Here is a 15,365-nt window from a genome sequence, read left to right as displayed (position 1 = left end):
CCAGTTCCCCCCTGTGCTGGAAATAAATCGGTGCCAATAAAAGCAGCCTGTACTGGCAGTAAAGCACGTAAGCCTTGCAGTGCAGCACTCACACCTCAGCGTACTGTTGGAGGGGCCAGGTGGGGGGATGTGAAGGCTTTACCTGCACTTTGACCTGTAACTGGAACACTGTGACCAGACTGTGGTGCCCCACCCTAGGGAGCTTTAAGTGAGCAACGCAGGATGGACTGACTTACCTACCATATATTGTTAGGCTCAAAAATACAACTTTCACGCTATCGTGAAGGGATTAAAGCCTACTGAGGTGAGCTGCAGGAGAAACAGCAGCTCTTGCAAACTGATGAAAAGGTCTTAGGCTTCTCCTTAACTGAAACCCAAAGCTAACAGCAAAATCAGAAAAGCAGGCGTAAGTATAAAGCAAATAAAATCCCTGATGCACCTCTATGCAAATAAATAAGTAACTTCAACAGTGCTAGCAAATACAGCTACAAACACAATAGCAGATGTGCACAAAACAAAGGCAGCTCACCTTCAAATTTAAAGGAATTTTTAAGAGTAAACTCACATGAACAGCTATGAAATGCTTCTGGTTTTGCATGTATGCAGAGCTTTAACTGGCTGCAAAAATTTGCCAACTGACTGTCACATATCTTTTGGAAAGACAGCTTGATTTAGCTAAATTCTGATCACCCCTTCTTGTCATTAGGGGGCCAAAAGCCAGCAGAACAGGATTCTAATCTTTCAGTACATGTAATTATTCACAATTTCGGTGAAGCTTTTTAAAAAGGAACTTCGTTTTTGACAAGCAATGCTATATTGCCCTTTTAGAACATGTTACATTTTAAAACATCTCAGTTATAGGAAGACTCCAGACTGTGTTTGCTGTTATAAATATCTGCAACCACTATTAATCTTGAATCATCTACCAATCAGTGACTAGAAAAACACCCTTTAAAAGGAATGCTCATGTCCTTAAAAGTTCCTGATATTCAAATGCTATAAAAATAATGTTCTTCCTATACATCCTGCAAGATAAAATTTGTACTACCAGAATATACTACTCAACAATGCCAAAAATGACACCAACAAATCACACTGAGGAAAACGGGTTTCACAGTATTCTCCTACAGGAAGGTAATTCATTCTCATTAAGTGACTAGAATTGAAGTCTACAGACAAATAATAACGGTAATACTGGGTTACAATACTGCCTTTGTTCTACACATGGAAAGCTACCAATGACTAACTTCCATGCTGTACATTGTGGGAATCTCACATGCAACACACACCCTCTCATCCCACACACACCACCTACTCTCCAACAATGTACTTTGGCCCCTGCCCAAGCCCCAAATCTCTTTAAAACACAGGGCAGACTAATGAACATAACCGCCTGACACACAGTTATTCTATCTGGAGCCTATCTGTTCCCTTGCTAATCATCCATAAATTATTTAATTCAGCTTCCAGTCTCCAACACCAGCTATTTTCAGGACAGCATGCCTGGGCTCAGCAACATATCTACCCCTCCATAAGAGCAGAAGCCACTGGCAATTTTTAGAAGTATTTTCAGATCCCACCAGAGGCACCTGACATTGTCATGCTGCTACACACATACACCACTACCAGGTAAAATACCAAGTCCTGCTGTTCCCCCATCAAGCAGCTCATCAGCACTGGGGTGTACCAGTACAATCCCACAACCAAGACAGAGCACAGAGAAGGAAACACAGATCCACTTTTAACTACAAAGGATTTCTCTGTGATAGAATAATGGATTTTCTAAAACTGCTTGCTAATAACATTTTTAATGTTGGTTAAGTATGGAAATGTAGATTTTTGCACTTGGATTTCAGATTACAGTATTTACTCCAAGACCCTGCATAGCTTTTATCATCAATCCTTAAGAGTACTCTACAATAAGAACACCTGCTTGCCACACCCGGATGTCCACTCAGGTGCATGTCTGATTTCTAACGTTAACTGAAACAGCTTTCAATTAAATAAAATCCACACTCAGAAGTGTGGATTTTTATGTAAAAAACAGTGTTGTACCTCAGGTCAGAATTCAATGTGAGTGAATATTCCCAAATCACCTTTAATCGAGCTTGCTCAAGTCTTAACAGAAGAGCTAGAAATAAGAGTACACAAACTCTCTATCAGAGCCTTTGGGCAAGTGTGAGCCAAGCCCTGCTCCCACAGCTTTGCTGCTTGTATCCAATGAAGCAAGCTCAGGCCACATCCCACACATTCCATTCATGTGAATCACACTACACACACAAATATTAAGCATTCAGTTGGAATTCTCCCGAGTTCAAACTCAAATTACAAATGCTCAGCAGTAGCTGAAGGAGACCAACATCAAAAGAGCTCATATTTCTAAATAGTGTAAATGTGTAAATTTTCATTTACACATCCAACCTAAGTGAAGAGGTCGGTTCCTTCCAGCACTTTCCACCCATTAGTGGAAAGGAAGAGGACATGTGACTTGAACAGTTATACCCAAGTGAGTGAGAGAAGATAAATGCAAACAAGAGGCAAATTTAAAATAACCAAACAAAACAGAGATTACTCCAGCAATGCTGAGAAACCGTAAATCTCTCCAAGTGTTCTGTTACACTTAAAATTAAACTTGTTAAATAGAGCATAAACTAGGAAATATATACTTCAAGTTTCCCCAGTTAGCTGTAGATCAATAGATTAAAGTTATGAGAAATAATCACCAGACAGCACCATGTTTTGACTATGTCTACTATCTGCACAGGAAATTTCAATTTGAAAAGGCAAGGTAAGAACACTCCCCAGCTAAGAGAAAATAGAATAAATGTATTACAACAGACACTGAAATTTTTGAACTATTTCATAAATTTGCACTAAATCCTCCAAGTCTAAACATAAGGATATAAAAATGCATAATGAGGATTTCCAAACAGCAGTAACAGTAGTATTACCACATACGTGCAGCAGATTAAGGAGAAAAGAACCTGACCTTTTATGGTGTTAAATTCAATTTAATCCAGAATTCCAAACACTGAAAACAAGCATTTGTTAACTTCATCATCATGCTGAAAATATTACACCCAGTCATTTAAAAATTACAATTTCCACTTTTAAGATTGCTGTCCAACTTTAAAGCATAAGACTAAAACTGAGTCCACAAGGAATAAAAATATGCGTTTTTTACCATGGTTAACATTTCAAAAATGCTCCCTTTTAACACTTGCACAAGTAGAAAACACCCGGTGTCAGTTGCCTTAAGAAATGCATCAACATTAAGTATGAAAAACCTGAACCTGTAGCAGCAGAAGGTTCTTGAGTTCTGACAGGAACAGAGGAAGACTCAGTGTCTTCAGCTTTTTCTTCCTGCAAACTGGCATCTGCACTGAGTGCTGTGCTATGCAATGCGTTTCCAGGTGCTCCTTGTTCACCACAACTTTGGTCAGATTCAACAGGAATTTCTAACTGGACTAGAATGAGAAAAAAAATTTCCCCTGAGTAAAATGTATACAAAAACATACTTCAGAACTCGGGCGGGGGGCAGGGAGTGGGGGAATCCTCATCACATTATAATGGAGAAAAATACCCATCCATGCTCTTGACTGCTTGCTCTTGGTCACACACAATTTTTGCAACACAACTAACTTGTATCCCTCTGAACTTACAGCTGCTGAGAAACACACAACTTAACTGTTTATAGCCCAGAATAGGACAGATCTCACACCACTACAAGAGCTCCCTCAAAAGGGAAAGGCAGTGAAGCAGAGGGCAGAAAAGGGAGTGTTATCTTAACCCTGTTTAAGCATAAAAGCATCCCATTTGATGCTTTTAGTGTTCAACAACATGATTAACCTGTAAGAACTGTAAGAATTCAGTACAAGGGCTGTTACTTCTACAATGTGAAAGTGTTAAAACTTTGAAATTACCTCATTTTCACAATCAGAACCTGCATTCCCTACAAAAGAAAACCAACCAATCAAAAAAACCCAAACCAACTATTTCCTTGGAATTTTTAGCCTATGGAGCTCTCCTTTGCTGGAAAAGCTCCCATCACCCAAGGGAAATGCTGAGGTTACTGACAGAAAGGGAATCAAAAGCCAAAAGCAATCAGGGCAGCAGAGCAATAGAAACTTTACATGAGTCTTCCCTGTACTGCTGATGCAAACAGGTTTTCATGGCAGATATAGAGCCTGCAGGTTTAGCAACTGAAAATATAACGCTTGCAACAACCACACGACCATCTCATCCCAAAATCTGGGGTACAGTGTGAAGGCACTTACCCTTCTCAGATTCATTTTGGTTAGGTACTGCATCTTTCCAAGTCTGAATTTCCGTGGAAGTTGTGACAAGATCTGTATTTAAAATCTCATGGCTAATACTGGATGAGAGTCTTGAAGATCGCCTCCTGATCTGGTCTCTCTCAGCATTATCTGAAGAGTTCTTAAATTTTTCCTGAGCTGGAACAGTTGTATTTAATGGTACTATGCAGTTACAGGAGTACAAACAGATCACAAGCAAACTTCCAAGTTCTTCCCTCCCTGTGACTCCTTTGAAAGTGTGCTTTTAAGGATTAAGGCTTAAGGAGATTTTTTGCACCAAAAGCTAAAAAGCCTGGAAAATTAGGCCTCTGTAAAAGCTACAATAAGTTACAAATAAGCATAAAAATACAGCAAAAGCTCTCAACTTTTTTCTTCTAGTAACAGATTTGAAGTATGAATACAGATCAGTATCTCATTAGTTTCTTACTGAGAAAAAAAATTCCACTCAGTAAAATGCACACAGAGGCATACTGCAGAGCAGTGGGGGTGTGTTCATCACCTTATAGTGGAGCTGGTCTACACAAACTGTTCCACGGACTAAAGGAGTTAGATGAGACAATTCAGACACGCAAAAAGCTGTGACTGAGCTGGATAACCTACTAAAGTTTAAGACTGTGGTATTAAGAAAGGAAAGTTTCTTCAGCTCTTCATCTCCTTGGCCATGACACTTTTACAGAGAATATAATTTTCTTTCCTCATCAACACACTCAAGTTCTTCAGCCTCCACACAAAGATAAAATAGAAGCTATTCAACTGCAGTGGCATGAATATTTATGTACCATTAAACTGCCCTTGCTTTAATCCTCCATCTTGTAACTGAAGAGTTTCTACAACTTCTAAGGCTTCTATAGCCTTCTATATATTGGAGGCAATATAATCACTGCCACCCATACATCTATGAACTTTTGCATCAAGTCTCACAACTTATGCCTCCTTTATCCAAAACCAACTTTTAAGATTTAGGGGGGAATTCCAGCATGATGATGCCACATATGAATGGCAAATTTGTGAAAAACAAATGCTGTACTTCAGTCAATGCATCTATCACAGTTCAAGATTAATACCATAGCTGTTTTATCCCTCCTCCATCCATTAAGCTTGAAGAACTTTTATATTTATACACACACACATAGTGTGAGAGCTAAATATCAAAAAACTCACACAACGTTTTTTCAATCCTGGGACGCTTCAATGGAACATCACCTCCTTTAGGTATTTTCCGACGTCTTAACTCCAAAGTTATGGGCTGCAGTGTCTGAGAACTTGGCTCTACATATTTACATAACAGAAGAAAAATTGATTAAATACAAAGCTGTGAAACACTTTAACACAAATTCCCAAGCCTCACAATCTAAAATACTGGACCTGCATAAATACAGCTTCATCCAGCCTTCTAAAACCCGTATAGTAGTATTCAACCCTACTACAGGTATGCTTTACATTGTGTGATGGTTACTTGCCTAAATCCAATCTCTGACCAAACCACCAAGGCTCCAAACTTCAGTATGTTCCTGGCTGTCCTGAACAAAGATGAACTTAATTTTTTTTAAGACTTTCTAGACATTTAGGCTGTGAAAGAGCAAGACACTTCTTATTCCTTTAGGTAAGTTTAAAAGTGTTCTGGTACATGCCTAAACATTTAAGCTTGGCTACATACCCGTGGGAGGTGTTATTGGTGGTCTGCCACGCTTTCGCTTAGTTTCTTTCGCATTTTCCTGTGGACTCTTTACCTTGTCATTCTCAGGCTTCTTCTCAACTTGTGTATCTACTGAATATTCCATATCATTCTCTGATATATTCTCTTTATCTTCTTTTCCATTCTTAGGTATATTCTTTTCTGAGATCTTGCCTTTTTCCGAGATGACTATAAATTTTCCCTCTTTATCGGGTTGTTTAACTCGTTTCTCAGTCTTTAATGTCTTTTCATCTTCGTCTTTCTTTGCATTACCTGTTGCTTTCCTTTGCTCTTTAAATTTCTCCTGGTTTTCAGGAGATGATGGAATTTCATTACCTCTTTCCTTAGGCTTAGCATCACCCACAATATTCTAGAATAAAGGCAATGACAGGAAAATCAACTCACTGTAGTCTAAAAGCCACCCCGCCCCTTTGTGTGTAGCAGACCTGCATCTTTGTCCAATTTTTCAAGTGATACAAGTACACACTATTGCACTCTATTGCAACACACAGATTAAAACTTAGAGGCACGTGAACTAGTGAAGGACCTGTGCAATGTGAACAGGACAGGTCAAGAAATCCATTCTTCACCTCGCAATGGCAGAAGACATTTGCTGTTCCTCTGCTCCCAGAAGTAGGCTGGGTCCCTACTAGCTTGTGCAGTACTACACAAAACCTACTTGGGACACTGCAGAAAGAGTGAGAGTCAGGAGCAGAGAAAACGGCAGACAGCTCAATCACTTGGATGTGCAAACTCTCTTCCTTTCACAGAAGAGTCTCATTCAAAGTAGACACGCAGTTTGCTTGCACTAATCATTGCTGCTGATACTGCTAAGGCTAATCCACATCCTTCCCCTTTTGTGATCAGGCTTTACACCACTGGGAAGGGGCAGGGAGGATGATACATGCTAATGATGTTTTTTTCCCCTTCCAGTGATCCTGGTACAGGCTGTCCCAGATGAGCAGAAATCTTCTACCTTTGCACACAGGTTAGTAATTTATATTTGGTCATGTGTCAACACTGCCTTTAGTTCAACTAATTCTCTCTTCCTGTTACCTAACTGAAGCAGGAAGAGCAACCATGCTGCCTCCCAGACACAGTTCTACAGGGCACAACAATCTTGAACTTTGACCCAGGATGAGAGGACAGGAAAGGCTCAACACCTTCTTGGGGAAAGGAAGTGGAACACGTGATTCAAACCACATGAAATTCTGAGAAACCACTTAAGACTGACTATTTCCTTGTACTGCACTACATCTTGCCTTGTCCCACTCCAGTATTCCTGTCTATCTGTGGCTTACACGAATTGATATCTTTTAAGGTCTTTTCAGACCAAAGCCTTTAGAAATAATACTGCTGCATTAAAATGGTGAACATGCAATCTGCTCCACCCTCTATAATATTATTTCAACCATACTTGGAATAGATGTGATTAAAAAAAAAAGTCACTGTTTAAAAGCATGAAATGAAATTGCTATATATTCCATGAAAACAGACAGGTAAATTGGAAGGAAGTCTTCCACATGTCTGAGCACTCCTTTTACCACACATCCTGTAAGTCTGTATTCTGTAAATTCCTTATGGGAGAAGCTTCAGGGGAGAAGCTTTAGCAGCAACTCAAACATTGGGAAAAAATAAACAAAACAAAAACCCCATCCCAAACAAACAAATGAACACCTACCACCTCAAAAAACAACACTCAGACAACTACGTTTCAACACTTTCCATGCTTACAAAACCATCTGATTTGAATCAAGTATCTGGTACTGGAATACTCCTAAGCCATCCTAGTCAAAATTTTCTCAAAAAACTGAATCATTAATACAGTATGTCTGAATTACCTCTTGGTGTTACTGAACTCTTACAAGTTGTGTGTCCTTGCAAAGGCACATTCACACTGTTACAGGTCATTAGCATTTTACCATCATTGTTCAACACAGCCATTTACACACTCTACACAGGGACAGAGAAATACTGTAATTAAAGGAATTATGACCTGCTTATATTGTTCCCTTCATGAACTGTGTGGTTTGGAGCACTTTTTTTTTCCTTAACAAGTACTACTTTTTTTTTTTCTTAACAAGATTTGAGCCATGTGTGCCTTCATGACTACACTCTCTCCCCCCTGAAGAACAGGAACAAGACACCTCCCTTCCACTTCCAACATTCTGCTACACTACTGCTGCACCTGGTTTTTTCTGATTCTTGAACACTCCAGTACCTCAAGTAATTTTTTTTTCAAACTTTACTTCTGGTTGTATAAGTAGAGCTCACTAGTAAATTCTCACTTTATGCTTTTTTATGCTAAAGGACAGAAAAAATGTTCTAGCGTAACTTAAGAGATTCTCTTGGACTAAGAGAAATCTTCTTGGACAAAGGATAAAAGGAGAAAACAGAACCAACCAAAAACCCCTCTCGTCTCCTTTCAAAACCTTTCCAAAGCTATGCAGTATCACGAAACTTCCCAGAAGAGTGATGAAAATATTTCTGTTTACTTATGCAGACTATTTCTTCAGATTGTTCAACTCCCTTTATTTAACACTGAATATCATAAAAACATTTCTCATGGAAATGAAGATTCTGCAGTAGTTCATTTGTGAGTATTAGTCAACTTTCCACCACACACAATGATAACCATTTCAAAGCTATTCAGGGCACTTTACAGCAAATGTGAAATAGTGTTCTGTCCCAGCCTGGCAGATACAGAAATCTGGAGGACTGCCTACCTCTACACAACAGTGACAAATATAAATTGTACCAGTGACGTTCATTACTGGAATCTGTGTTTAAGACTGTACTGGGGTGACAAATTAAATTTCTTTGCTCAAACTTAAAGTTTCAGAAAACTAAAGGCAGAGAGCAGGACAAAAAACAGACATGCTACAGTTACCACACAGGAATGTGTGGCAAGAGATCAAACTTAAAATCCTGTCTGTAATGAAAATTATTCTGAAGCAGGTATTTAAGAAGTTTTAACCAAGTTACTCAAGACCAGAACTTGGTCAGCCTTTCCTACATGCCTGTACATGAAAATCAAAGTACAGAGCAGCACTTCCTCCTCCTCACCATCAGCACAACAGCTTCTATTTTTTTGAATGTAATGGCTCACTACTACTTTACATCATGAGCTGAAGGCTGAACCCGTGTGCTGAGCAAGCGAAGGGTTGGTAAAACAGCCAAACCACAAAAGGGAAACAAGGAATATTTAAAAAAACTGGTCGTCTCAAAGTTGTGAGGTGAAAGATTAATAGCCATGCTCCTTAAGTGTCTCATGAATATTAAGCAGTTACTTTGGGAAAAAATAGTTTCTGTCCACTCCATAGTTGTCACTTCTTTATTTTTAAATATATATATATATAATTTTTAAATATATATATATATTTAAAGTAATCTCAAACAGGTAAAACAATCACAGCACAATTCAAAACCTTACCACTAGTTTAGTATGTACATTCTGAATTTTCCAATGACTTTCAGAAATCTGCTTTACTTATATACCTTGACTTCTTTAGTTCAAGAGGTGAATCTAAAAAACCTGAGAGCTCTGCAAATCATACCACAAAGATTCACATTTCATTTTAAGGGATTCCCTTTAATGAAGGGGAAATGAAGTGTCCTTTTTCCCTTTCTGAGATATCTATCCATCACCTGTTTTCATTTTAAGGGATTTCATTTCATACATACTGTATTTTAGCAGTAAAGGTTCTTAATTAATTTCACATTTTATAATTCAACAGATTTAGCCATCTGAACTGCTCATTTAACAATATGCTAGCTGCACAAACACCATACTTACCTGATCTTTGGAAAAAGCTTTGACATGAATGTTTTTGACTGTCTGAACTACACCATCATAAAATTTCACAGTGTATGTACCTAAAATACGAAAACAAAGTGTAAGAGTTCAAATATCAGAAGATATTTAACACAGCACCAGCTAACAGCTCCCATACTCCAGCTGCACAATTAGCCCTAGACGAAAGCTTCTTTACCTGTGTTGTCAGAACCCTCAACACAGAGCTCCTATCACAGGCCAGGAAGACGCAGCAAAGTTATCCAAAACAATTCTGGTCAAAAGAAAGGTGCATGTCTAATCTTAGAGCTGCTCCTCAGATGCACCTTAGTCACAAAACCCCAAAATATTTTTGGTGGAATATTCCAATATGTAATTACACAGTCCTTTTCTCCTTGATCTTACAACAAAGACAATCTAAAGCAAGCCCAACATTAGAACAAATCATTCACAGTTCCCCCTCCCCTGCTGATTTTTAAGGGGATTTTGCAGCTCTGACAATGGGTTTTAATGCAGTTTATAGGCAATAACAACAAATTTAAGAAACAACTTTCCCCACATATATACTTAAAAGCAAGTACTGACTGGATATCCCAGCAGAAAGCTTTTTTCTTGTAAAAAAGGAAAGAGGTTAAAAAAGTTAATGACAGACTAAAACACATAATTGAAAATGCAATTTTCCACAGCTGATTTCCATCTGCTGTAGTATCTCTCCACCTAAATGAGGTTCCAGCACAATTAGAAATACATAACTACTAAGTGTTACAAAACCAGGAATCCTTACCATCTTTGTTAACAGAAGTAACTTTGGCTGGATAGAAGCGACAGTCAGACCAGCACGCCAATACCCGATCGTTGATACGAAATCCCTATGAAACAGTAGTTAGAAGTGTCTTCATCTGAGAATTACTGAAACATACAACTTCATTAAAACATTTCAATTACTAGCTTTCCAATGTTTAGAAGAAATCATAAAATTTACAAAGCAGGTAACACAGCAACAGTGAAGAATTTTAAAGGTCATCATTCATACAAAGACACGTTAAACTGTTACACAAATGTTCTCAAATTTCTACTTACTGCACAACCTTCTTCCTCATGCAATCCTTCCTTTCTTAACTGTATTTTCTCTAGGGGACGCAAATAAGGACTGTCCCAACAAAACCATTCATCATATCTATGGTTCCAGCGCTTGAAATGGATAAGTACTTTCCCCTCTTCATAATCAATTTCTTCAATGTGCGCTGGATACCTAGTCAAAGGTAGATTAAAATATTTTAATTACGAATAAGGTAAACTGTCTCAGACACTTTATACAAATTACCCTTGGTTTAGCTCCTACAATTGTATTGATTTGGTGTACCACTCGTGTAAGCAATAAAGATGCTACATAATGAGGGAGCAAAGCACATAAGAAAACCCAAAACTGAACAGCAAATGCAAACATTGGCTGCAGCAAGAGGAGACAAATTCTTAGTCTAGGGTGGAAAAAAATTTAACTACAGATTTGGAAGTCAGAAAGACCTTCCCTACATCTAGACATATCACATTTTACAAAATCAATAGCTTCAGTCCACTCTTATCAAGAGTAACACTTGGGTGCCAATACACTCACTTCTCTAAGATACCCATCACCAGGCATCATGAATCATCTACCCAATGCAACAGGAAAAATCCAGCAGGCACACTAAATGTAATTTAAGTGTTAGACTCTCAAAGTTAAATTTAATTTGCAAAATCTTGGGATCTTTAAGATATAAATTTCTTAGTACATTAGTAGTAAGGGAATCTGAGATGAGCCAAATTCAAATGTTTCTGATCAGGAAGACCTTGCAAACTCTGTATTTCTTTAAATTGCATTGGTAATTTGTAACTTCAGTACAGATTTCAGAATCACAGCTATTTCACTATCCCAGATGAAGGTAACATTCCAAGTACAAAGCTTTCCCTTCCACAATAGGAACATCAAGAGAAAATTTCCATTTGTTGGTGTTTTCGGTATTCTGGAAAGACAAGGCCTCAGTGAATTCTTGAACAAAGGGCTGAAGACAAAACTCAGTTCCACAAGTATTCTTTATCTGGCAAACCACACTTGAAAGACAGAACAAGTGGTAGAAAGAAGTGGCATCTCAAAAAGATCAAGCATGATACTAACAGTAAAGCCTAGACATGTAAGAATTAAGACTCAAATGCAACCCAGGCTACCATTCTACAAACCTACACAAAGAGAAAGCAAATCTACCTACAACTGAAGTTCTCCAGCAGATCTGAGTCATGTCCAGTCATGACTTCACAAAAAACTATTAATAGGACATACTAGAGTCTTACACTGCAACTACAGACTAAGAATACTCACTGCCACACATGTCAAGCTATGCCATTAGTTCATCCCAATGTATTACCAAAATGCATGCAGCAAAGGCTGTAGAGGAGAGGAATTGCAATGGCAGATATTTATGCAGGGACATCTGTAACTGGTTACCAACTTCTTGGGAAAAAAAGAAACTTCCTTCCTGTGACAGTCAAGTTACTTTGTACTTAGGTAACTCAAAGCACTGCCCTCCACAAGCTCTTGAGGGGGCAGTAGTCACAGTCACAACCTAAACAGATTATTTTTGGATATCACTAAGTACAGGTAATGACAAAAATCAGCGTGCCATTTCTTACAATCTGAAAGCAGCAAAAACAGGTAAAAAAATCCCAGATCCTCTCAACAAGAGAGCAGCCAGAAGGGTGCTCTTGCCATTGGGACTGCAGTATGCCTAGGACTCGTTTAGATTTTCAATGATGAAGAGGGAAGCTGATAAAAAGGACAGAGTGCTCACTCAGTATGAAGCTAATAATCCTGTCCAAGCAGATAACCACCTCTAGGAAGCACAATTCACTTTCTACCATTGACATGAGACAAGCCCAAGTTACAAGAGCCAACTAACTCAATGACGCGAGACTGCTCCCTGCTTCATATCCAGCAAAAGAAGGAACTTTCTCCACCAGAACCATACATCAGTATCATCTGCATCTATCCCACTTCATTAATGGGAGTCAAGATCATCAAGAAAAGCGTATCTGACAATGAGACCAAATTTGAGTCTACCTGAGTAAGTGTGGTTGAGCCAGAGCTTTCAGATCTCGGAGAACACGCTGCAAAGCCTCAACATCTTCTCTTTCTGAAGCAATAAACATCAGTTAACATACACTCAGTGCTCTTGACTGAAAGCAGGAAACCTATTACAAGCTGTGCTAGACCTATCCATGAACTCTGACAGACCTTGGCACCTCGACACCACTTTCCTTTCAGATGAGAGCACTGGCAGCTACAAAACAAAGCAGAAAGGGTCACAGAAAGGTTCATAGGTTCTCAACAGCCCTGAGCACCACACACTGACAGGCCAAGCTTCCTTCCTCCCACACCTTTTGTAGAACTGAGCAAGCACACCACATCAGGAGGTATAAGTGCTCACAGACTTACACAGAAGAGTAACAGAACATTACCCATACACTTCCTCCATATAGCCTGTGAACATACATAGGGGTAGACGTAACTTAAAAGAAATTCAGACTTGTTTATAAAAAAAAATACTATGAGAGGATACACTAAGTGAAAGGCCAATAGCTGAAGTTTGGATAAGGCCCCAGAGAACAACTAAGATATGTCCAGGGTGGCTCAACACATCCTCCCCCAAACTACAAAGGAAGTATTCAGCTGACTCAATGGATATTCAAGACAGCTAAGAGATCCTGGGTAAGAAAATCCCAAATGGTACTGATTTAAATATTTATCTGAAACACTGTGAAATTGGAGACATCTTGCAACATACAGGAAGGGCAAAACAAGTAGTTTTTCAGCTCAATTTGAAAGGAGTGATGCACTCATACCTTTCAAGGACTCATGAACTGGCTAAACAGTAAGAGAAAATCTCTAAGATGGCCAAACTGCTAGCATTAGTTTTCTAAGAACCTAAGAGGCAATCAAAACCTCAAGAACTAAATAGACTATGGTTAGCAATGACTAGCAACCTCAGACTACAGCTATCTAAGCACAGCAAACAGTATGAAAATGGGTTTATGGTACACAAATGTAAAACTATCCTCTTCTGGGAAGAGGCAAATATCTGGAAATTCCCTGGACTACATCTGTTTCCCTTCTCTTTTCCTATGCACCAAAGCAGAACTGTTATAAACCCCCACTCCCTTGGAACTAGGAAGGGACAAGCTTAGTGCAGTCAAAGCAATGCAGAGAGGGAAGGAAGCACCCAGGAGAAGCAGCACTGTAAAGAACAACAGTTATAGTGGTTCATCTTTTTAGTACTTAAGAGACCAATTCCTGACAGCACGAACAACTGAACTCATGGGACTGACAATCTGAATCTTAACAGGGTAGCACCATACCCTTAATATTACTCAAGAGCTCTAACCATCATCAAAAGCCCCTTCACATCCATTTTACTCAGACAACAGACAGAAAAACTGGGATGTGTCATTACAAGGTAACAAACATCATTTGCCTATTGCAGGCATCCAGAGCTGTCATCCTCTTTTCAGTAAGAAAAGATGCAGCTAGCCACCACTCAGTTTAAATGATTCAATGCAAAAGGTTTCAAAATGTCACTTCAGCTGGGACAGTGCGCCCATGTCCATGGCTACAGCAACCCCTCTGCGATCCCTCTACTCAGGGCTGCCCTACTGCAGCAGTCCCTCTCCTTCATCCTCTGAACTCCAGCACTATGAGACCTTTCAGGATCCACAGAGGCTCTCTCCCTATAGCAACCTGAGGACAACAGACCAACCTTTCATGACAGCTTTGATGCATCAACCCAAGCCCTAATAACCTAAAGTGAAACACCAAAAGTACTCACTGTGCTCCATGGAGTTCAAGTATAGGACGTGACAGACAACTGCACCAGGACCTGCAGCACACTGCCAATATGACAGGATTCCAAACACAACAAAGCAACCTCTCCGACAAGCAGTAAAGATGCAAAATTCACTTTGCACTTTGACAAGGAGGAGGCTCCACACTGACTACTCTGCTGGCATACAGTGTTTTTTCTTCACTAGAGTTGACAACGCATCCAAACACCCTGTAAGTCCTTAACTAGCAATTTGGAGCACAAGCCATTGACATGAAGGAGAGGTATATGGCACTCTGACATGAAATATTTTCCAAAGCATCACTGCCAATAGACTGGCATAGTGGCCCATGAATTGACTGATGTATTTGGTACTGAGAGCAGAAATCAAAGCCAGCACTTCAACTTAACAGGAGACTTGTGACTACGTTTTAGCACCAACACAGCAACAAAAGTACACACAAGAAAAGTTTGGACCTCCAAACGTCTAGCACTGGGAAAAGCAAGCATCAGCAAACAGAAAATCCTGTGCCCCTAGAGAAGTGCATGGTAACCACACCACAGAGTGGTCCTGGTTGCACAGGGGCAGATGAAAGCAGCAGAGAAAAAAAAAAACAGTCTGCTGTCCTCTACAAATCCACACCCAGTGAGTTGTGTCAGTACTGACAGTTTTGCTAAGCCCCCAGTTCTTAAAAAATTTTATTTAGAAACCCTGAAAATGCAAATGCACA

General features: G+C 39.3%; 1 protein-coding gene across 12 annotated transcripts in view; it reads right to left on the bottom strand.

Moving 5' to 3' along the window:
* The window catches only part of PHF20 (PHD finger protein 20), a 64,861-nt gene that overhangs the window by 36,360 nt on the left and 13,136 nt on the right, over positions 1-15,365 (bottom strand). For 9 of the 12 annotated variants that reach the window (XM_041398246.1, XM_041398234.1, XM_041398237.1 and 6 more), the window contains 7 exons: positions 10,865-11,036; positions 10,569-10,653; positions 9,788-9,867; positions 5,974-6,361; positions 5,478-5,585; positions 4,278-4,454; positions 3,288-3,467 (listed from right to left, as the gene is read on the bottom strand). In XM_041398246.1, the coding sequence (XP_041254180.1) occupies positions 3,288-3,467; positions 4,278-4,454; positions 5,478-5,585; positions 5,974-6,097 (589 nt within the window). In that variant the 5' untranslated portion in view covers positions 6,098-6,361; positions 9,788-9,867; positions 10,569-10,653; positions 10,865-11,036. The remainder of the gene's footprint in view (positions 1-3,287; positions 3,468-4,277; positions 4,455-5,477; positions 5,586-5,973; positions 6,362-9,787; positions 9,868-10,568; positions 10,654-10,864; positions 11,037-15,365) is intronic. The other 3 variants (XM_041398236.1, XM_041398238.1, XM_041398241.1) reach the window with 1 other exon arrangement.

The sequence above is a fragment of the Onychostruthus taczanowskii genome, unplaced genomic scaffold (assembly GCF_017590055.1).
Source record: "Onychostruthus taczanowskii isolate IOZ18803 unplaced genomic scaffold, ASM1759005v1 scaffold142, whole genome shotgun sequence".
NCBI lineage: Eukaryota > Metazoa > Chordata > Aves > Passeriformes > Passeridae > Onychostruthus > Onychostruthus taczanowskii.
This window is presented reverse-complemented; position numbering and strand designations above follow the sequence as displayed.